At 44.4% G+C, this 23,667-nt stretch overlaps 1 protein-coding gene across 2 annotated transcripts; it reads left to right on the forward strand.

The window, feature by feature from the left end:
* On the forward strand, positions 1-23,389 carry LOC120832914 (inositol-tetrakisphosphate 1-kinase). Of its 2 annotated transcripts, none has more exons than XM_040199602.2 (11): positions 1-318; positions 844-1,007; positions 4,480-4,504; positions 10,872-10,997; positions 13,368-13,485; positions 18,612-18,710; positions 18,935-18,975; positions 19,205-19,370; positions 20,682-20,749; positions 20,843-21,005; positions 21,184-23,389. In XM_040199602.2, exons 2-11 carry the CDS (start codon positions 913-915, stop codon positions 21,501-21,503), a joined length of 1,221 nt encoding a protein of 406 aa, XP_040055536.1. In that variant the 5' UTR covers positions 1-318; positions 844-912; the 3' UTR covers positions 21,504-23,389. The 2 variants fall into 2 exon arrangements, with proteins under 2 accessions (XP_040055536.1, XP_040055537.1); XM_040199603.2 differs by having other exon boundaries at positions 55-318; positions 886-1,007.
* Positions 23,390-23,667: the final 278 nt, after the last annotated feature.

Below are 23,667 nucleotides of genomic sequence, written 5' to 3' on the forward strand. Positions count from 1 at the left end.
GGCCCGTCAGGACAGGACTAATTCAAGAGTTGCTATTCTCCGAGGGGCTCCTGAAGGCAGCATCGACCTCCTGGCTGCTGGGTGTGTGCGGGCGCTTCAATCTGCAGACCGAGAGAGGGAGAACGGACCGGGAACACCTCGACGCGAGTCCAGCTGCGCCTGTCATCTGTCACCTTGTTTGAAAACTTCTTCTTCTTCTCCTCCTCCCCCGGACGGAACGAAAATGGGAAACTACCAGAGCTAGTTTACTGTGAAGAGGACACAAGATTCAGGCGGTGTGGGAGGGAGGGGAGTGGAGAGCTGTGCTAAAATTGCCAGGTTAGTAAACGCTAGCTCACCAACGCTTCTCTGGCGTAGCGTTTAAGGTGCCTCTCAGACGGTTGCTTCATCTTTTAGCCAACTAGCCGTTTCTAGCCATCGGTAGTTCGTCTTAACTCTTAACTTTAATACTCTGAATTGGTATAGTTAGGTCTGTTCTTCCGGCTAACGTTAGTCAACCTCGTTAGCAAGCCTAGCGTACATTTCCTAATTGCATGCCAACGGTTAGCTTCGCGAACTGCCGCTGCCCAGCCTGCTAGCTAACTGCTAGCAGTTGAGGTTAGCCCAAGGAGGACAGTTAGTTACGCGTGCTTCGCAGATGCTGAAGCACGTTCACTGCGATATTACGTTTGGCAAAACTAACGTTAGATAACGCGGAGTCACTCAGCGAGGCTGGCGAGTGGGAGGTAACGTAACGTATCTCCAACTAGAGAGGCGAACTTGGACTATTTCCTCCATGGTTCATTGTTGACTGTCGTGACGTTAACGTCACATCGTGGGTTTTCCTGTTCTCCGTCTGTTCAGGTCGAGTCTTCGGTCGCACCTTTTTTTTTTTTTTACCTCCAGAGAAGAACCAGGAGCACCGTGGTCGAGATGCAGACTTTCCTCAAAGGCCGGAGAGTCGGCTACTGGCTCAGCGAGAAGAAACTGAAGAAGCTGAATTTCCAGGCGTTTGCTGACATGTGCAGGTGTGTGGATTTAAGACCCAAGTTTAATGGAAGCGAAGAGATGCAGCGAGACACACATCCACATGTCTCGCTGCATCCTTACATCCTTACATCCATACAATAGAATAAAGTCTGTAAGCTGACTTGCGCTATGTGAAAACATCCCTTAGTACAAATCAGTTAAGTGTTTAGTTTTACATTTTCATTGGTATGTCTTAGATTCAGTGCCTGTTGAGGAAGATGGAATGTTTTTTTAAGCGGGATGGGTCTCAGTGGCCGACCGCACTTGTGTAACAGGACAAGCACATAAATTGTCCTGAAGCAGCAAAGTGTAAGGCGTGTGCTGCTGAATAAACTTATTTAAAAAAAATAAACTGCCTGTTGCCAACAGAGAATTAACATTTGAGGGGGTTGTAATATATCGCATCGACCAGTCTTCGCTTTTTATCTCTAGTTGTTTTTGTTTTTTTATCTTCCGAAGCAGGAACTTATTGTTCTAAATGCATAGTCAAAATATTATTTGGTTCAACGGTTTATTTTGACAGTATCAAGGATTTTCTCCTCCCCATTCTTGACAGGGGCAGCTATATGAATGTCGTATGTATGTTATCTTGTTGTAGTTTATCCTTCTTCGGGCCAAGTCAAGGTATCGCAAAGTAGGGCAAGAGTCGCAAAGTAGGGCAAGAGTTTTCTCAGCAGACCGGTCTTCAGGGGCACTGAATTCGCCCTCACTGATTTACGATAGCTGCCTTGCAGTGCGCTCGATTGGGGAACGCCTCAAAGGTATTGCAGCAGCCGAATTGTCTCTATTTGCAACATTGCCTAACGGGCTGTGCTCTACGATTGGCCCCAGTCATCCAGTAAGCAGAAACAATCTCTGTGTTTTAACAGTGAGTGTGAATGGAGAAACACTTTTATAGTCTTCTGTCATTTGACTCTGCGAGAATGTCCCGTGTGGTGTGTTGTCCATGCGCCTTATAGCAGGCAATTACCTCCTACCTATTTCATGAGGGTTGTTGCCTCACAAAGCAACCTGGTTGAGCCAGCGCAGATTACCACACTGTAATCCACAAAACATTTTTAATCTCCTCATAACCCGTTAATTAACACCCCTCTTCGCTCCCTCCCTACATCCTGCCAATCCCTGTGCACACGGAGAGCTCGACTGAGCTCTGTTTAGTACGAAGGGTCGGGGGCCAAGTGTTAACACTCGTTATTTGTTGGGGGGGACTAAAGCAGATTGATAGTGTTTTACAGGAAAAACAACAGAGACAAGCCTTTTTTATATGTAATAGTGAATGTTTGATCATGACCACTGTATGACTGTGTTTCCCTAGTCAGCGACTAAAACACTAAAGCCGGAAATGATGTGGCTTTTTGATAAAGACACGTAGGTTAAGTATTTTGCCTGTCTTGGAGTCACAAATCATCAAGGGTGTGTCAGATTTATTAGTACACTAATCATTTTCATTGGCAATATCACTTTTTTAATTACATTTTTATGCACCTTGATTTTTACTTAACTATATATATATATATAAGCAGTTATATTTAACTCGTCTGGCTGTATTTTAATTGGTAAACAGAATGTTTCACCTTAACTGACTGGGGCTGTGTGCTACTCTGACACTGGCGGAACAGGTTTTTGTTATTTCATCATGCGGCATACAGCTGACATTTTGAGTGCTACGGTGTGTAGCCTGGCCCGTCTTGTGCAGCTGGACTCAGGGGATTCCTGCTGGTCAAAACCACATGGGATTATGTTTGTGTCCCACGTGCTTTGCATATCCATTTAGAGGCTTCGTACAGACTCACGTATACCTAATTTGGAAAGAACATGCTATTCCCCAAAGAACAGGCAGCCCCGGCTTCATTAGACACAATGAAAATATTGGCACTTAATCTTGTCAAGGCAAGGCCGCCCTAGGACAACAAGAGTGATATGACAGAGGTACATCCACTCTATGTATGTAGTCTTTCACGCAAATTATAGAATATACACGCCAGTGATGGAAAGACTGTGATTATTTATACAGGCAAGTAACCCTTTTTAAAATCTATTAACATGCAAAGAAATGATTGTGTTGGTTTCAAGGAACGGCCAAAGTTCCAACAGCCCAAACCGGCTCACCTGGTGGGCCTACATTGTCTAACCCTGTCTAACATGGCACATTCTCAAAGATATCACCATCTAAACTTTGTAATGACATGAGATTGCATGTCTATGGTTGACCATATATATAAATGATAAGTGATACAGCTAAATGGATATATTATACTATTATTTAGTCAGAAGCAAGGACAGAGACCAACAACAGCCTTCAAAACACGGCTAGGTGTACCATTACCAAATACGTAAAAGCAAATTAGGAGAAAAAAAATGTCTGCCTTTTTTTGTATTCCCACTCTATATTGTGTGTTTCAAGTCTACTCAAAAAGTTCCTCTCCTTCATCCCTTTCATTCTGCTGGCTGTGTAACAGTATAGGAGAGCAAACAATCATAACTGAGATGGGAAAAAAATAAAGGCCTCATCCACACATGAAAGGCGCCAGCTGCAGTATTAAATATCCACATTGTTGTGGAGCAGTGGATGGATGCACTGCGGTTACCATGGGGCTGCTAGCTCAGAAACAACTGGGCTGAACAGGCCGAGTGGGTTGTGGAGCTGGACTGGTGTTGTGCTCATTGTGAATTAAATAGCTGGCTTCAGTACTTCAGTTTAAGTCCATGGGCCACATGTCTACGGTGTTTTGCTTCCCTATGTTATCATGGTCTTCTCTGCCACCTCTGTTCGTCGAGGGGTCTGCTGGTTGCCAAGCAACAGCTTTTAATACAAAGACCAGTATTTCTGTGCTGATTCTTAAAAGTACGATATTCTCGAGCTGTGAAATGGGATTATTGTGTTTTCACTTTGCTGTGCTGCTAACACAGAATTCTTTACTCATTGTTTTGATTTTTTCTTCCCAGGTGTTACTCATGTCTAACTATCCACAGGGAGTTTGTTTTCTCCCTCATAGCCTGATTCATATTAGAACAGAAGTTCTTGCGAGTAGCGTTGGTTGTGTTTCCTAAAGGGCCCATGATTGGCCACCGCGGTGTGGCGTTGGGTTCTGTTTTCTGATAAAGTTGATCCTGATTGGGTGCAAAGGCAGACTTCTGGAGAGGAACCTTTGTCTGAAATGTACATAGCAAAGTTAGAGTAAAAGAAACCGTCACATGATAAAGGAAAGAACCAGTGAGGGCGACAGATGCAAAGACATATTTCACAAAGCGTGTAATGTATCTCATGAAAGTAAAAAATAAATGTAGGTTTAGTGCTGGCGAGCCCAGCATCTACTATAGCCTCAGTGAGCAGGTCTGCCAGCTGTGTCACTTACACGGAAATGTAGAAATGTCTTTCATGTTTTAGTGGAGGTACTGTTGATGCGTGGCAGTGTCTATGGATGACTGGATTTGAAAATGAATGACCATTACTTTTGTCTTATTTTGCAGGAAAAGAGGAATTGAAGTTGTTCAGGTAAGTGGGCAAACATTTTGTTTTGTATCATACTGTTTTTTTTATCCTGTATTGTGTCCCTGTTGATACAGAATTCTACTCAGAGTTGATTACGTGAGGCAGAGGTTAAACCAACCGCCCCCCCCATACATTTTCAAGATTTCTACTGTAAACGGTGTTGCTTAATACATACTAAGTTTATGTTGGTAACAATGTTGCTATTTTCAGTGTGACTGCATCCCTTTTAAGGTGTGGTTTAATAAATCTCCGCACAGTGTGGCCACTGTTGAGGGCTCTTATCAGGGCAGTAGCTACTCCTTCTGTGCGGGCCATTAGTTTAATTGTTTTTGGTCGAAACTCTAAAAAGCTTGGTAATAATTGTAGTAGTCAACCGCTACGGCTTTCAACAAATGACTAATTACACTCTTTGTGTCTTTTGTATATTGTGGATGCACTACAAGAAATTCCATCTCCAGTAATTGCTCAGCTCAAGTAAAAGAGGGCTGCATGTTCCGATAAAAACGTCTCCTGTCATCAATGGATACTGGACGCAGCACATTACATTGAGCGAGTAAACACCGCACACGTAGCAGCATAATAATTGTTCTGGGAGCTCAGTGTTGACAGCTTGTCAGTTAAAGTGCTTTCCGTAGTTTAAGGACAAAAAAAGTCCTACCTTTTTTTCTCTCAGCATCTCGCTCTGTTTTCCCTGTTTTAAATCCTGTCTGTTGTCTTCTTGTCTCAGACGGGGGGACTTTTTTTCCTCCTCCCTTTTGCTTTGAGGTTATTTTTTTCCTCTGGCTGTGCTAACGATATCAGCACACCCACAAAGAGCCTTGTCCTGGGAATAGTCCCAAAGTAAGCAGGGCTTTGTTTCCCACTGTGCATTCAGTCTCCCCTGGGAGAGTCGATCCTCTCAAACTCTCGACTGGGGGCCCCCAGGGGCCTGAACAGCCCTCCGGCCTTCCCCGTAACTCTTTTCCCTGGACTACCTGTTGCCCAACGTTTCTCTTTTTCTCCCATAAATCAGCGCAACCTTTCCTTAGTTTTTGCTTAACCAGAAGTATTCCTGAATTCACACCCGAGATGCACCCAGTGCCGGTCTGTGTCTGTACTGTCACAGTTGCTTCACAAGCAAAGATAATGGTAACCGTTGTAACCCGTAGACTTTATAGTAGTCGGTTATTTTGCAGTCAAGGAACCAATATCTAATCCCAGATGATTTAAAACTAAATATATTCTCCTGCAGGTCTAGTCCTGCAGGTCCTGTAAATATTTGACCAAATAGTGTATGCCCAATCCTACTGAAGACCACATTTGAATGAACAAAGAAGAAACGTGTTTTTGAGAGACAAAGATATGTGTCGTAATGACAGATGTTTGTGTAGTGAAGAGAAATCATGGAGGGAAAACATTCATCTAAACCGTGCCAACAATTGTATCAAAATGGAAATTGTGTTTCACTGCCCATTAGGTGTTCATGTTCTATTGATTTTGTTCAGCTTAAGGGGTGGGAGAGAGTACGTCTGCTATCTGGATATCAGGTCTATTTAACCTTCTCTCGAAGGCTGGAGTAGAACATATGTTCAGATTTATTGAATCACCAACCTTGTCCCTGCGGTCTGACGACTAGCTGATCTCGACGATAAACACTCACCCTCAGATATCCAAGGATACGTTTATCCTCGACTTCTTCTGTCACAATAAACTATTAGTTTATGCTGTTTACGGCCTTATTACTACCTAATTCACTTGTTGGTTTTATGTTGGAAACACACAGATTTCTTTTCCGAACAATTGCTGCGTACGAGACCTGAAACAAGTCGCTGATCGGTGGAACCTGTGGACAGCATCGAGATGTCACCTTGGGTTATTGAGACATTCTGTTGGCCATTTTTCTTTTCCTGACATTTATGGACCAAATGATCAGTTAATTCATAAAACCCTCAGCAGTTTAATTCATTCATTTTTGGGGGGAATTTCTCCTGTGCCGATGTGAGGGTTTCGGGACAGAGGATGTTGCATGTTTACAGCAATTTTGGGTTCTTCAAAATAAAATGAATTCAATTTAATTGATTAAAAATTTTTTTTACTAAAACTAAACTGGACAATTAAAAAATGGATATAGGAATTTCACATTGAACCTCCATTTAGCGACATATGGTATTTGCCACGGGAGATTTGATCCTCCAGATAGTTGAAAGTGGTTATGATGTCACCCTGTGTGAAAAGATCTTTTCTAAATCTGGCAGCCCCAGGGAGCTCATTTTATATTTCCATTTCTAGTGTGGGAAACCATCTACATGTATGCCCGTCACGACCGAACAGATGGTTCTTTTGTTTGAGTTTACATGATGGCTCCTTTCGCCTCAAGCATCTTTTCTCCTTTAACTCATTTAAGTAACCCATTATTGCGCTTACCTTGTCCCTACTTTCTTTTCTTTTTCACCCTTCAGAGTTCCTCCTCTTAGCGATTTTTCTTTTTTTTTTGCATCTCATCAATACTGACCCCTTAGCCGTGAGCTCACGAGAGCCCGTCTCCCGGTGCTCGCTGCATTAGCTCGTCTGACTCACAGCTGAAGAGATTAAATCAAACTGGCTCGTCCTTGAGTAAGACATTGTGCGCTCTCCGAGAGGAAACCCATCGCATCATTTGAGTGGGCTCTTCAAAGAAAGTTATTGAGTTCCAGTTTTATTATTCTCAAATTGTTTTTTTTGTTCCTTGAGATTTATCCAACTCCCCAAAATGTTAATGTTAATGGTTTTAGGGCAGTTGCCTCTTAAACTTTCATTGCTCAACATAGTCAGCAGTGCTAAGGAGACAGACATTGGCTTAATGAGCTCCATTTTGATCCTCCATAGCGTTTTTTAGATTCATGATCATGTTTAGGCTTGTACTTTGTGTGGCCAACAGCTGCCGTTTGTGTCCGACAACAGTTTCTTTCACGCTTCACTAGACCAGGGCGTCGACCGCCATACACCATCCAAAATGAATCCCCCATCACATTCCTGCCTCCTAGCAGGGAAAGGCGAAAGCAGGTGAGGTTAGATTCGGCGGAGGAGAACGTGAAAAGAGACACCTAGAGGGATGAAGCAGCTCCGTGCTGAAACCTCGCCAGGCACAGAGACACACGGGGACAATAGTGTTTGTGTTCACCATACTTGTACACAATTTAAAAACTGTGGGAGTACGCGTGGGAGCTCTGTCCCTGCTCTTTGCTCAAAATTATCATTCTTAAATTTCCCTGGAGCGTAAGCTTGAGCCCACCCTGGAGCTACATCAAAGCCGAAAATATATTGGCCCTGACCCACCCTATCCCACCGGAATCTTGCCTGTTTTCTCTGCCGTCCATCACCACGTGGATCCCTGCGAGCACTCGGTCCCAGGGGGACTCGCAAAGAAGTCTGCTGACATTTCTGCTTTTAGCATTTAGCAGGACACTGCTGGTTTTTTTGGATGAGCTCTAAAGCGAGGTCATTCTGTCTACGCACGGGGAGAGGAGAATGTCATCCTCTGCGAGCGGCTTTGCCGGTGGGTGTTGACCCCAACGACGTAGGGTCCCGTGTCTGTGGATGGGGGGGGGGGGGGGGCGGGCTGTGGACGGGCCCTCTGTGTTGAGCAAGCAAGAGATTAGCAGCCATGCTTCAGCAGAGTACGGACACATTCCCTTCCACGCGGCGGATACTAGACAGAAAAAGCACCCACTGCGCCAAGGCGGTGTCACCACCGCTGCTCTCTGTGTTACAGACCCAGTCACAGCTTATCCGCCGGTGACGGCGCATTTTATGAGCGACGACGCCGCTATTGAGGTCATAGCTTTGTGTTGGATGCATATGCCATGCGCCATGCTCCTGTCTGCCACGCGATGTATGCTAAACCGGCTGGACTGCTTTGACACCGAGTCACCAAAAGGTCTATGTCTAGTGGCTCAAACCTAAATCAGCCGCTGCCTTTTGCATATGCCATAAATACAAAGCAACATTTACCGTGTAGTACACATGCACTCGATTCGATGTGTCAATTCTTGCAAAGCTGCCAGGGTGACTAGATATTTTCGTCGTAATTTGCCTAGCATACATTTTTTCCGCTCGTGTTGGCATATTACTCTAGAGCAGACGGGCTTGTTTTGACAAGCAGGAGGAATGGAGCACGGTGGAGAATGAGAGCCGACCACATCAGATGGGCAGGGAAAGACATGCTGTGTTGTGAACACGCTTTTCAATTGCAAACGTAACCTAGTTGATGTGTCGTGCATAATGAGCTCCTAAGGAACTATGGCTAGACTTGCACGTTGCAGGGTGTGTTGCAATTTCTTTGAATGGTGGCATGCTGTGTATCGTAAATGTCATGCAAGATTAATGAGAACAATAAACCTTAATACATGTCTTTTAAAACATACTGGTCTCTGATGTGAGTAGAACCTAAACCTACATTTGCTCTTTCCTGTGAACACATTTACAACTGTGTGCGATTTGACTTTTCAGCACCAGTTCAAGGTTGAGCTTATTAGTCATCCATCCATCACAATTATTAACCAGGAAATGTTCTGAACTGACAGTTTGATTGTGGCCAAGCCTTAACCGGCTGAAGCTATGCACAGTTTTACTGTGCCTGCATTGATCCGTACCAGTGTGACTAAGGTGTGCCCCCCTCCTGGTTTGCGTATTAACTGGACAGTACAAAGGACAGTGTGGGGTCCTGCCCTGTTCGGGCTTATTTGTATACATGTGCTGCTGAATTGTCTTTTGTCTGTGATGATCAGGTGATCCCCCGTTGGCCGATAAGCGGACGAGTTAGTCACCACGTTACGCAACAGCAGCGCTGCAACCTAAGCAATCAGATCTATTTGACAAGCCTTGGGGACAATGTTGTTGGGTTTGCTCTGGTTTCAGATTCACTGTCTCTTTGTCCTGTGATTTCATTGTATTCAATGCTTGTGTAATTCGAAACAACCGCAACCTGTCACAAATCCTTAGGCTATGATCATTTTTTTTCTCCTAATTTGCTTTTACGTATTTGGTAATGGTACACCTAGCCGTGTTTTGAAGGCTGTTGTTGGTCTCTGTCCTTTCCCACAACCGTACCTCTAAAAGCATTCGTTTAGCTTGGCTAACAACTCCAAGCAACCTTGTGTATTTAACTGTAAAAGTTGTCAACGACTCAACTCTTTGGGCCCTTCACACTGGCCACCTTCAGACAGAACACAGGCCTTCAGTGAATTGCACTGAGCCATCTCACCAGCAATATTTGTTGCCAAAGCCCAGCATCTCTCCTCTATCATGTTTTGTGTGTGCAGGCGCTGACCTAGATAAATCCTATCGCACTCGGAGAGCTGCTTTGACTACTTCTGAAGACTTGTCTTTCGTGTGTCTTTCGGTTGCGGTAAACTTTAAACAAGTGCTAATTTGCGCCGGTTGACAATGCTCAGGCTAGAAGCCTGGCCAGAGGGAGAGAATGTTTGCAATTCTGAGTGAAATAGCTGACGCCAGAAATAAATCCTGATTGTGTAATTCAAAAGAAATACGACATAAACTGTGGCTGCACCAACGCCAGAGCTATGAATAAAAGAATGAAGAGATTGATTTGGAATAGTTCTCTATTGTTGCTTCCTAGAGCAGAACTAGGAGATGGGGTGGCGAGATTATTCAATTTGTATTGTCAGATTAAGAGTATAAATTAAGAGGACAATCCCAGATTTATTAAATAGTTAGTCAAGTACACTTCCAGTGCACCGGTGCATGCACAGTAGAAGTTAAATGAAGCAGACCCGATACATATAAAATGCTTCCCTCTTCCCTTTGTTACATGCAAATAGGATGAATGTAGTGGGACTGAGCAGTACGCTTTTATTTTTTACTTTGTCCACTAACTGCAGGCAGCAATACTTTTAAGCCGGTACAGGTGGGTTTGGGGAAATGTTTAACTTGACGCTTTTATCGAAAGCGACAATCATTGCATTTCAACCATAAGCATACAACTCAAAAGGACAAGAAACAAGAAAGTGCCTTGAGGCCACAACATTTTCTTTTCATTGCGGACTAAAATTTGCTACTACATGTGAGAACATGCTCTAGTTTTTTTTTCTCACCCTGTCTGACACATAAGAGAGATGCAACACTGTCACAGCTGTCTACCGGTACCAATCTAAAATGGAGGATACGAGAATGTAATACGAGAATAATTCAGAATTATTTTATTTTGTATTGATCATTTTTGAGCTCTAATCTATCAATGTTGTCATTTTTGAAGCTTTGCATACTCTCTTCTGTTTTTAAATGGGGGGGGGGCTCTTTATGGATGATTGTTTTGGTTAACCATTTCTAAATATGTGAAATGAATACCTGAGTTGTTGTTTTCCATAACCGATGGCCTTCCTTCTCTTCTTAGCTGGACCTCAACCAGCCTCTGGAGGAGCAGGGTCCCCTGGACGTCATCATCCACAAACTGACCGACCTCATCCTCGAGGCGGACCAGAATGACTCCCAGGCTGTGCTGTTGGTGCAAAGAGTACAGGTATGCCCCCCCCCCTCACCCCCTACTCAGTATTGTGGGTAATGTGAAGAACACAAGTACGGAGGCCTAACGACACAGGGATGGGCAGGGATGGGCAGGGATGGGCGGTTCTCAATATTTGCTGTCCGCTAAATATGTTTATATCGCTCAAGTGTTGTCACAAAGGATTTCCAAAAGTACCCCGTCCCGATCTCAAACACAACCTTATCCAGTGATCCCATGGCCCAGCTGCTGTCATCATGCATGATATGGGACTTTAGCTGAGCTCTTCAGATACACCTGAAATGAAGAGAAAAGTTCTAGAGATAGTAAGCGCACTGCAGGCGATACACGTTTATGGATTCCATCATTTTTGTTCTTACATGTAAATATGCCAGTTTAAAGACTCAGAGGGACCAAAAAGTTTGCTTAGTGCTGAACATAAAGGACATCAGCAGCTATATTTGATGATGAGCTATTAAACCTTTGATTGAACTTAAGTGCGCTGACTTTAAATTCCAAGAGAGCTTTTTTTGTTCTTTCTGGTGTAAAAGAGTCTCACACCAACAGCAGGTCACAGCTCCAAATGGGACACTGAGAACACACTGCAGAAAGCTGGTGCAGTGTTTTAGATGTGTGAAAACGTATTCTGTAGCGCTCTCTTTCTATTATATGACTCAGAGGAGCTGTAATCGTTATCAACGTCATGCAATTCTGTGTTCCTCCCGACTGCTCATTTAGGAAAGACAAACAGGATGTCAGTGCAGCAATCACTTACAAAACAGAACCTGGTTAAAATATTAACACATGAATGCATTTGCACACTTTTATGGTACTCTGATTCATTTGGGCCAAATGGACACACCTTGACAACAAAAAAGACCTTAGTAGTTTTAAAACATAGAAGCCTAACTTTTACACACAGTGGAACGGAAAGCATGTCAAATTATAACCTTTGTGTGCTTCAGAATCATAGGTTACAGCTCTTACGTTTTTATTTTCAATTTTTATTAAAGGAACTCCAATATTGTCATTCTTTAGCTCACCAGTTAAAGTGTGTGTCTTTTTACGTGAACACAGCTGTCTTCTGTGATTGCATTTTCTTTTGAGATATAGGCAGAGGCGCATTTCTGAAACTTAATTTAAAAAATCTTCAGGGGCAAAGTGGATTAGCCTTCTCTAAAATACTTTTTTATTTTAAACAAAATATCCGGCCAGGATGGCTTACATCTATTGTTAGATGTTTTTTTGAGCTGTGTGATTAGGTGCATTGAAGATCTGTTTTTTTTTTTTATATTATCTCTGTGCCTTTATAGGTGCTGCAAGCAAAGTTGTGCTTAAGTATGCGTTCTGTCCCTCGGGCTGATGTGGGGAATCCCCCCCGTCTGGTTGTGTTTTCATAGAAGTGATTCCTTGTAGCATAACGAACATAGTTTAAAACCGGTGGCCCAGATTCAGTCCATTACTGTCCATATTCTGCTGGGGAGGAGGGGGTTTCCCCCCTAAAAAAACGAACACAAAGTGTTCGGCCTTGACGCCACTCGCTAACCCCCCCACCCTGACTACCGTCTGGCTCTTCACCTGCCAGCCGCTCTTCTCCACTCCAGCTCCCCCTCGTTGACTGTGTTTAAAGGTTTCTTATTCTGAGAAAAAAAGGGACAGTTCTTCTCAGCAGAGTAAAGCCAGTATTGTCTGAACTCCTGGAAGATTAGTTTGGATTTATTTTTGGCCGGAAGCGTGTTTGCTTTACATAACCACTCAAATGGCTTTGATCAGCGATCCCTGCGAATCCCACAGGTTCTCCATGTGGAGGCGAGTCAGAGTGATGTTTCCGCATCTTAATTACATTGCGGTGTGACGAGCCGTCTGTAAGGAGCAGGCCAGACGGCTCCATTGGAGAAGTTTGTGAGTCGGGACAAATCGTTGTCACAGAAATCCACAGAGCCGAGATGAAAATGCGGTGAGCGAGGAGAGCTGCGCAGTGGAGAGGAGGACGTGTGGGGACGGAGCAAGAGCGGAGCAAACAAGAGCAAAGACGGGGAGGGAAGTTACGTAAAGTAGCAGACCCCAGGCTGACCAAAACGGCCGGCCACGCCGAGACATATTGAAGTAACCTACACAGAGCCGCGGGCATCTCGTGCTCACTCGCTCATGAAGGAGGAGTGATTTGGTTGTTTGTCTACTTTGATATGTTAACACTTCCTCATCTGTAAGGATGAATCCGTGCTTGTGTCACGGCAGATGGTTGCTTGTGATTGTGAAACCTCAGTGTGCAGGCTTTCTATATTTGTGGTGGTTTATTTTCTATATATTTGTTTGATATTATTTTGTGTAAGAAATTAGTAAATGGAAAGTGTTTTAATGTTCTACGATGAATGTTCTCTGTTTCAGGACTACATTGATGCCCACCCGGAGACCATCGTCCTGGATCCCCTTCCAGCTATCCGAACTCTGCTGGATCGTTGCAAGTCCTACCAGCTCATCCACAGGATAGAGAGTTGCATGCAAGGTAGGATGGCAGCACCAGTGAAGTCACTGACGTTCTTGAATTACGCCGCGTAATCGATGGAAGTGTCCATTCCATTAATTGATCACTAAACTGAAGACTTCAAAATTTCCATTTAAGTGAACGGATTCTCAAACCAGTTAAAGAAATGATTTCATAATTTACGGTTCTATTTAATTGAGGTTTTTTTCTGCTGTCACTTTACTGTGCGACCAAGCTTTTAAGTGTTGAACACCATGAACGTCTGTTTCTCTCCCAGTCCTCAATAGAGTATAAAAACAAAGGTTGTCAAATACAGTAATGTAAATACAAACTGTTTATTTCATGCACACTACCCTTTTGATGTCGTTGGACGTGTTGCGTGAGGCAGTCGTGGCTGCAGATCCTGTGTTTCCGCTTCCCTTCCGGAGGGGACACATGGATAACACCCGACAGCGCTGTCGCCTCTTATTAATCATGTTGGTCCATGCTTCCGAGCAGATGTTTAATCCTCGCCAGCTGATATCATAATTTCCTCTCCTCCTCTTTTTCATACCACAAATGCACTTCTCAATCTCCCCTTGTCAGAACCAAGTATAAACGGGGCTCTTGTTTAGGCTTCCCCCTGATGGATCAGAAATGGCCTCTCCAACTCACTCCAACACCTTTGTCACCCAGACCATAAACTAATCAGCGAGAAATATCTTTTGGCCGGCGGCGGGGAAAGGCAATGACGACAGGAACGCATTCCCAACCCACACGCACTGTAAACACACCTGTGACTCATCCACATTTACTGTAACCCCGTACATGGCAGGCAGGGAACATAAACCTTTTAAGTATTACTTTACTGATTGTCCGTGACTCTTTGAGGGGCCTCGTTTTGGTGTCATAGCGACGGATCAGAGGCGTTTCGGCATCTCGGCAGAGTCATTAGGTTCTCAAAATAGAACCACAAGGAGACCTCTTTTCATCCAAACAGACATGATGGCTGTTGCATAACAGTTTAAGCTGCATCACTGTCTTATTAATGTGTGCGTTAGCTTTGAGGAGGAGGACGGCTCACTTATAGAAAGCCCTTTTTTTTTTCTTCCCCTTCTCGGCACTCTGTTGCCATTAATGCGAGTGGTGCTCTTAGGCTTGCATACCAAACCACCCTGACAAATGTGGGACGTTTAGACACAAGCATGGAGTGTAAGCCATTTTAATCCTACACCACACCACGGTGATTGTAGGGAAAACGGCATGAGGCTGAGGATGAATGGCCTTTCTTCAGTTGGAACTGAGAGTTTAGAGGGAAAGGGGAGGGAGAGTGTTGAAAGTCTAGCTAGCTTTCTCAGGCGCGGGCACTTCCTCCTCCTTATCAGCAGAGGCCATGGAGTCCAGAAGCGGCTGCCAAGGCAACGCGGTACTTGGAGGCCACCGAGAGCTCGCCATGCTGAAGTCTGCATTACTCCGAATAGTACTCAATAGAAGGATGCACTTGAGGTGCGTTCGGGCTTTCACTGGAAACCTTCTTCTGACACTTAAGTGGTCTCTCGACGTTGAATAGCCCCAGTCGCCGTGCATTCAGCTGTTATAATCTGAATTGGTAATATGGATTTTAACTTGAGTTCAAGAATCGGCTCATCTTAACGACATGGTGAATAGAAACTAGCCAGAGCACTACCAGATCTGTGTCACTGATCCTTGGTTGTGAAGGTGCTTGTCTGACTCTGTTTTGTGATTCCTATGTTAGCCAGAGCAACTGTTTACAGTACCTAGTGGAATCTACTGGTTCCTGTGTGTGTGTGTGCTTGAGTTTGGAAATCTTGGATTGTTTTTGTAGACAGAAACCGTTGTCAAGTCAACTATTCTATAAAACAAATCCTCTCAATGTTTTCAGCTTATTCCTCTCCAGCTCAGGATAAAAGGCTTCCTCTGAATACAAGCGGGATTCCTTTGGATCAAACTGAGACCTTTTGCCTTTTTATTTCCATGTCACTTTTAAGTCCCTGCGAGAACCAACGGAAGAAGTGTGTTTGCAATTGATCACTATTTAATCGTAGCTGCAAAATTTTAAAAGCCAAACCGTCATCCAAGTCCCGTGAGCAGGCAGGACTTCCCAACGATGTTAGATAGATAAGATATTACCATCCTGTCTGATATGAAAGTGCATTATCTCAATCACTAAATGATGAATATATCATCAAAATAGGATTTGAGTCATAATTGTAATTGAAAGCTTAAATCTCTCACAGCGCATCATTAACAATTGCATTGCACTCAAGAGCATACACCCTTTTGGAGGTTGATTTTCAAATTTTGAAAATCCTGCTGATTTTCTTGGTGGGGTGTGTGTGTGTGTGTGCGCGGAGAAAGCAGAGTGCAAGAAAGGATGCTGGAGTTTCAAGGAAACAAGCTCTAAATAGCAACTGAAGAGTGGAGCCTTCCACCTAAACACCAGCACATTTTATGAAGCTGAACATAACTTGGCACCGTGCCGTTCTCTGCGCTAATGCACGAAACCAGAGGGAAGAATTGAGCTGAATCTTGGGTGTTACAACAGCCTGTTAACGTATTTCTTCTCTTGTCCGTTCTCAGGCACACACGTTGTTGCCTAGAAGATTGCAGTTAATATCCTGGCATGCGTGATTATGACGTAACCGCCCAGACAGATGGCGGGCTGCACAGCGGATGTCCCGACGAGATAAAAAAAAAAAGGGAACGAAACAAAAAAAGCAGTGTAACTGGATAATGGCATTCTAAAAAGCACCTTACGGAGAAGTCCCGTAAAAGTCGTCCTCGGCTCCGCTGGGTCTGCTGTGTGCATGCAGTGTTTAGACAGAGCCAGAGATTGATCCTCTCATCCCTAAAGCGGCAAGAATGCATGCTATTGCGAACTTAATCTACCATTCCCTGGTCTCTTTATTATACATCTTTAACTTGGAGGATGACATGTTTTCTGTTTGACAAGGTTTAGATTCTTATTAGTATTTTTGTAAAACAAAACGTAACTGCATCAGACTTTAGGAATTATTTGAAATAATGGGGATGTTTTCTCTAGCAGACTGTTTTTTTCCGAGAGACATTATGCTTCTATTCCCGTCCTGGTAACATAACAGCAGTGTGGCAAGCGTGGCTGTAACCAGCACGCTGAAGACTGACGGCTAACCCTGCAGGCTTCACTCTCCCAAAAGTGACTGGTTCGCTGGATTAGACCCAGCTGCACACTGATTGCGGAACAAGTATTCGCCTGTGAGGGAGAATACGGGTATTGTGTGCTCATCTGTCATGTAACAGCAAAAGAAATTGAAACCTTTAAACCATGCTAGATCAGATTGAGATGCAGATGTATTCCCTTTTGAAGGGAAAATGAGTGTTCCTTTAGGAAATTAGTTTGGTACGTTGTGGTCAGAGCACATGTTCAGCTGCAGTGGAGCAGTTCTTAAACTGGAGCGCTCACCCACACAGAAGAAATACTTGAAGGGTTATTGCAGGTTATTATGTCTTGGGTCATTTCTACCGACTGACTGCATTGGCCTCATCAAAGTCCTTGTAGAGATATTAAAACATGTCAACATTGCTGCAAGAATCGTTTGACGCTCAAACAGGTTGTAAGTAAGGGACGCTGGAGTATTTTAAAACCACTTTTTGTAGAGGTGAAATCCAAAGAGTGTGCCTAAAAATGTCAGTGATAATCCCATATCCAGTTGATCCTAGATGCCGTTCTAAAAGCTCTGATGCCCGTTTACAACATCACCTCCACTGCTCCACTGTGCGTGTGCTGCCTTGTCGCCTTTTTCGCCTTGCGCATCAGCTTTTCGCGTGTGGGGTTTCCCCCCCAAACGTTTTGTGTGTTTGCACGATCTGGTTTCTGTGTGGAGCTGTAGATGTCAGCGGGGCCCAGTGCTCACCCAGAGGGCAAAACTCAGCACTGGACCTAATGTAGGCAAATGAGATTCCCCTGACCTCAGCACCAGTGGGAGCACAGAGCCCTGCTGCTGCTGCCCACAGTACACAATGACCGGCGTGTTTCTATTGTGTTTTTTGTCATTAGCATTTTGCCAGCTCTTGGTTTGGCCGCCTCGCTGATTTTCTTCAGTGATATCTCCAACCAGCTGGCTTATCTGCCCCATGTGCATGACGTAGAGGGGAAATCTGACGTGGGCTGCAGGATGTTTGCGATGTTCAGCCGTACCGGAACTGACAGACCAGCCGCTGCAGGATGTGCTGCAAAAAGAAAAAAAAAAGAAAGGAAGAATGTCATGGAAAGAAACAAACAACCCGAAACGATATAAAAACATGGTGGAGGTGGAATTTGAGGGATTTAACCCGTTTGGGCATCTAAAGAGCAGTCAATCAAACTCCTCGGTGGATCGGATGACTCCATAATGTCCTCAGCTGGTGCGACCTGTTCTCTATAGTTCCTACGTCGTGTTTCTTCCTGTATTTCAGCATTTTCCTGTGTGGGTGTTTGTGTGCTCTTTGAGAGGAGCAGAAGGGCCTGGCAGCTTTCTGCTTTATTTATTGGAAAAGGAGTCATTTGTCCCCCCCGGGCCTCAGATGGCCTCTGCTGTGTTTGTTGTCTAAACTCGGCACAATGATGAAACCTAAATAAATATTTTTGTGCCAAATTAAACAAGGTGCGTCTGTATATTCGGGAGACTCGTCTGCTCCCCATGTTGAACAGCTTCTGAGCAGTTTTTTTATTTTTTTATTTTTGGTGGTCTGGTCCTTTTCTTTCATCAACTCCTAAGTAGGCTATGGATTAAAATGGGACAAATTGCCTCAGGGGCTGCTACTTCAGCATTATTATTTTAAATTAAATGACATATAACTGATGGCATCTTGGGCAATTGAGACCGTATGTTGATCCGTAGAGGGAAGAAGTACAGCTCCTGTCAATTACGCATTGATGGAAGAGGCGTAAAAGCGGCTCGCCACCTTTCTTCGTCCTCTCCGCCGCCAGCAGGCTGCGGAGGGAGAGCGTGCGGTCGCTCCGGTGGACGGGGACACTCCCGTTCAGTCCCCCCGCACTCCCATCACCGGGGCTCAGACAGGGTTGGACCCTGGCTTCCACCACCACGCCGGGTGTGGTGTACCTGAATTAAAGTGCAGATAAGGAAATTGAAGACCTTTTTTTTACTTTCTTGTTTTTTTTTTGTCAGATGAAAGGATTTGCTCTCCTCCCTTCATGGTCCTGAACACAGAGTGCAGCCCAGATGTGCTGGAGCATATCAAGAGACAAGGACTCACATTCCCTTTCAGTGAGTGGTTTCTTTTTTTTTTTGCCTCTAGATATTGAGGACCTAAATAAAAAATATATATTCGCTAAACGTTAATTATACCTAATATTTTACGTTTGACCCCTAATTATACTCTTATTACTGTATTGACCTTTGATGTGTAAGAAAATATTTAAGTGTGAGATATTTTGTATTCATGTAGATGACTGAATAATTCAGTTTTTTTTCTTGCCCTTCTTCTTCAGTTTGCAAAACACGGGTGGCTCATGGAACCAACTCCCACGAGGTAAGAGGCCACAGGTGTCAAAGGTCATTCACACCCTCCACAATTTGCTTTGTCTGAGCAGTTACACCTTTTAACTCAAGTCCAAATTAATAAAATACCACCCATCTTCATTCCTCCACACTGGCATTGAATTAAGTTAAGAATTAACTATCCATGTTGGTTTGCACCACTACTTTCGTTGATGGTCATATTCAGGCGTGTCATTTACTCTGCGGTCTCCTGTCCACAGATGGCCATTGTCTTCAGTGAAGAGGACCTGAAGGACGTTAAGCCTCCTTGTGTGATCCAGAGCTTCATCAACCATAATGCCGTGCTTTACAAGGTGTTTGTGGTGGGAGACTCCTACACCGTGGTTGAGAGACCTTCACTGAAGAACTTTCCTGCTGGACCGGCAGGTGAGTAATCAGACAGACAGACAGACAGATGGACAGACATATCTAAGGGGTTGCACACTGGGCAAACTGTGGAAATGGCACAGCCTTTCCCAATAACCCAATAAAAGAGCTAATAAGATGGCTTTATTGTCCCTGTGATTGGACCTATTCACGCTTTTAAGGGATGCACCAAAGTGCCATTGGGCTTTGCCCTATTGATGCTATTAAAAATATAAAGCGTGGACTTTTTCTCCATAAACATGTCAGAAGCCTTACCCATGATGCAACTTCCAACACGTTGTTGTCCCCTAGCAGAAATGACTCGGTATTTGCATGTGATACGGAAGAGGCCCTCATGCAAAGCAGTTTCCCCATCAGTGTAGTGGACTGTTATTCATAACGCTGCAGAGAGGAGCGGTGTCAGTTTAGCCCGCGGCAGAAAAGCGCAAAAAGAAACACGCCGCGTTGCTTCATCTGCACGGCGAGTTAGTTCACTGCGGTCTGCAGCCCGGAGCTGTACGTCGGGCGAAGCGGAGGCAAAGACTAGATGAATGAGGATAGAGCAGCAGGAAGTAGTGCTTTGGGAGACATTCTTCCCCGTGCTTCTGTCAACCTAAATTGCTGTTTGTTCACTGGCAGGCCTTTGGGCTGCCGCTGGCGGGGGCAAAGTCCGGGTTATGGCTCTGAAGCACGCTGGTGATGCGTTTCAGGAGGACATTGAAAAACTGGGACCCCCTCATAGCCTGAGCACATTGGGGGGTGGGGAGGGACGGTCACTCAGTTTAGATAATTTACCTTTTGGTCGTATCCCAAATGCTTACTCGGGTTGTGTTCGCACCCACGTGTCTTAACATCTCTACAAGTTGATAGGTGAAAATTTATTTGGATACCGTCGTAATTTACTTTTTTCCAACCTGACTTCCTTTAATCAAAGTACACTGTAAAATGAATCATCACAACGGCAACAAATAAAACGGGACAATAAATTCAGAAGTTCCTCTTGTCACATTCATCACTGCTTCAAAGAAAACCGATGGTCCAAAACAACTTACGTGCAGAGTTGTTTGTAAGGGACTTGGTGGGAGGGTTAAATATGGAGGCATCACATCTGGGTGGTTTGGTTTTCTGTTTGTTTGTTTACACCAGGTGCTAAAAATCCGTAAATAAAGACCTGCTCTGGTTGCCTCATTGCACAATGGAACCAGTTGGGTTCTGCTGCCACCTGCTGCCCGACATCAGGACTGCGTGTAGATGACTGCACTAGGAAAGCATCTAGTCACACCTCTTCACCTTCTTTTCTTCTCTCCCCCCCCTCCCTTGTCTCCTTTTCAGACAGGAAAGCCATTTTCTTCAACAGCCACAATGTCTCGAAACCAGAATCTTCCTCGGACTTGACCACGGTACGTCCACACCTCCCGGACTGCTGTCCACTGGGACTTTGTAGTTTTGTCTTGGGTGATATTTAACGTTGTAACCTTTTTTTTTCATCTTAGAGAGAGAACGTAGAGGGAGTATCTCAGCCACCCAGTGATGATGTCATCAGAGAGTTGTCCAGGTCACTGCGGCAGGCGCTGGGCGTGTCCCTGTTTGGCATCGACGTCATCATCAACAACCAAACGGGCCAACATGCCGTCATTGACATCAATGCATTCCCTGGTAGGTGCCGCCTGCGATCCACACGGTGGCACTGGGTTTTATTTGCTAGTCTTTTATACTGTTCCTAAAATGAAGGAACCTTTGCATGTGAAGAGTGAACCCGAGTGAACATTGTGACCATAAAGGTCAATTAGCTAAACTGACTGACCGTCTCTCCCCACCCCCCCAATGTGCTCAGGCTATGAGGGGGTCCCAGAGTTTTTCAATGACCTCCTGAACCACATCACCAGCGTGCTTCAGAGCCATAACCCGGACTTCGCCCCCGCCAGCGAGCAGCCCAAAGGCCTGCCAGTGAGCGCCACGGTACCCAACGCCGCCCCGCCGAGCCCCGGCTGCTGCAGCATGCTGGGAAAGGAGGCCGGCGGCAGCCCCTGGATCGTGGAGGGTGATGGCGGGCTGAAGGGCCCCCGTCAGAGACTGGGCTGCAACTCCGCCATGTCCCCCAACTTCCAGCAGCACTGCGTCTCCACAATAGCTACCAAGGCTTCGTCCCAGTGACTGATTCCCCGCCCTTCTACTCCGTTTGATCCCTCAACAAAAAAAAACGGATGACAATGGTGACAATAATGATTAATAATAATCATAATAATTATGATGTTAATGATGATAATATATCTAATCAAAGAAAAACCTTTTCCTATATAGTTATTGAAAATGATGGTGATTGAGTGTAAGCTTTTTTCTCTCTGCCTTTTTGTATTTTTTGTTTTGTCTAATGAGACTTAACAGTACTGTAATGTGAACTTTTGGGAACTTTTGCCTAATAGCTGATTTTATTTTTTTTTCTCTTCTGTGAGTTCTCTGTCATGAAAGGGTCCACATGAGGGCGCTAATGGGATTGGCTGAATGAGGACTAGAGAAAGATGTGCCACTAGATGTGCAATGTATGATCCCTTGTATCTCGCACACATTAGTGCACTCACACATGCACATAGGTACGTTCACGTTGCGTGGGACCGTGCCAGTGATGTGTGTTTGTATCCTGATCAATGCCGCCGGCTCCTCGGCACTAAGTGGCGGGGAGAAAAGGTGGCCGGGCATTTGACTCCACTGGTCCCGGGCTGCTCAGCGAGAGTGGCCACAAAGAGTCTGAACGTGAATGAGGAGATAGTTTTGGGGTTTGGTTAGTTTACACAAACGGGTAATCCGTACACTGTTTCCGAGTGCCATCAAATCGACTTCAAGCGTAGGAAGAATGCCTGCAAAAAAAAGCAAGTGTCAAAGGAAAGAAGAAACTCTTCATGACCACGTAACCATGTTTTCTTTTTGATTATTGCACCAGAGTCTGTAGGTCTTTTGAAGTACCAGTTTAAGTTGCTCCGGTGCAGGAAGACGAGGATCACATTCCTTTTCCTGTTTGTGGATGTTTTCAGAGAATTCCATTTTTCATAATTCCAGAGGGATCTTGTGAGATTTTTCTCATCGCTTCACAGGTCTGTAATCTCCTTACAGACTTAGTTCTCCACGTGTGTTCAATGCTTGTATCGAATGTGAGAAAACTACTCTCCTGAAGCCAACTTGACCTATCAAAAAAACTTGGGCTGCTGTGTTAATAAGATAATTGTTAATCAAAGAATCAATTATTCAACTAAAATCAAGGTAAAATGTGTCTTTGAATATCCACTTACTGGGTATTAATTATTTAGATATCATTAAATGACAATTCTAGATGCTCGAGGGATTTGTTTAGCTTTATGTCCTTATTATATCCTTTTGATTAAGTTTCACTCTAACAGCACTTTCTTACAAAATGTGGTGAAGAAACCTTCAATCCAGTCGGTTCATTTGCTTCATGCTTAAATTCTCTGACCCGTCTCCTGTTCCAGCTGCTGTATTTGTGTCAGATGTTGAAATCATTTTGGAGGGTGTGAGGGCGAGACGGTTTAGATCTTGTTCCCAATGTTCACTGTGAGATTTTTTTACTCCAATTTTGTTAATATCTTTGTCCTGATATCTACTAAGAGCAACTTTATTTTATTGAGATTTTATGGGGAAAAGGTTTTATATTAATAAAATGAAAGCACTGGGATGTTTTTGAATAAATGGATATTTTACTCGGGGGGGGGGGGGGTCCGGTGGAATGCGGGCTGTGGTTGTACAGGTGGTGTCGCTGTCGTCTCTCTCTAGCATCTAGTGGGAAACAATGCCAGTTCCCCCGAGCAGGTGCCTGCTCTGGTCCCAGTGTGCTCCCTCCTAGCGGTTTAATTTCCTCCATCAGTCTCTGAAGGGGAACCGACTGCCCCCCGCCCCCCCTCCACCAGGGGATGCTTGGAGTGCGACCTGTTAAAGCTGGAAAGGCTGATATCTGCTTACACCACTATGTCTTATGTCCCATGTTGTGTTCCTTATTGTGCTTCTAATTGGGAAATAAATGGTTAATCCTACCCGTGGTCATTTCCGCAGCAGACTTCTCTGGTGTCTTTGTACAGTACGTGTGTACATGACGAGGCTTTCATGCCTACAGTATGTTTTGTATCAGTTCTGTAATTGAAAGGAATACACAATTGTGACTTTTTTTTAAATTAAATGGTCAAACATGTGAAATCTAATTAATCTGTTTTCCTAGCTGCCTGGTTTTAACACTCTGATTAACTTACCGGAGTCAGTCTATTTACTTATTCCACTCCAACCATAGTCATTATTGAATACTTTAATTTCTTTC

This window comes from Gasterosteus aculeatus, chromosome 15 (genome assembly GCF_964276395.1).
Source record: "Gasterosteus aculeatus chromosome 15, fGasAcu3.hap1.1, whole genome shotgun sequence".
Taxonomy (NCBI): domain Eukaryota; kingdom Metazoa; phylum Chordata; class Actinopteri; order Perciformes; family Gasterosteidae; genus Gasterosteus; species Gasterosteus aculeatus.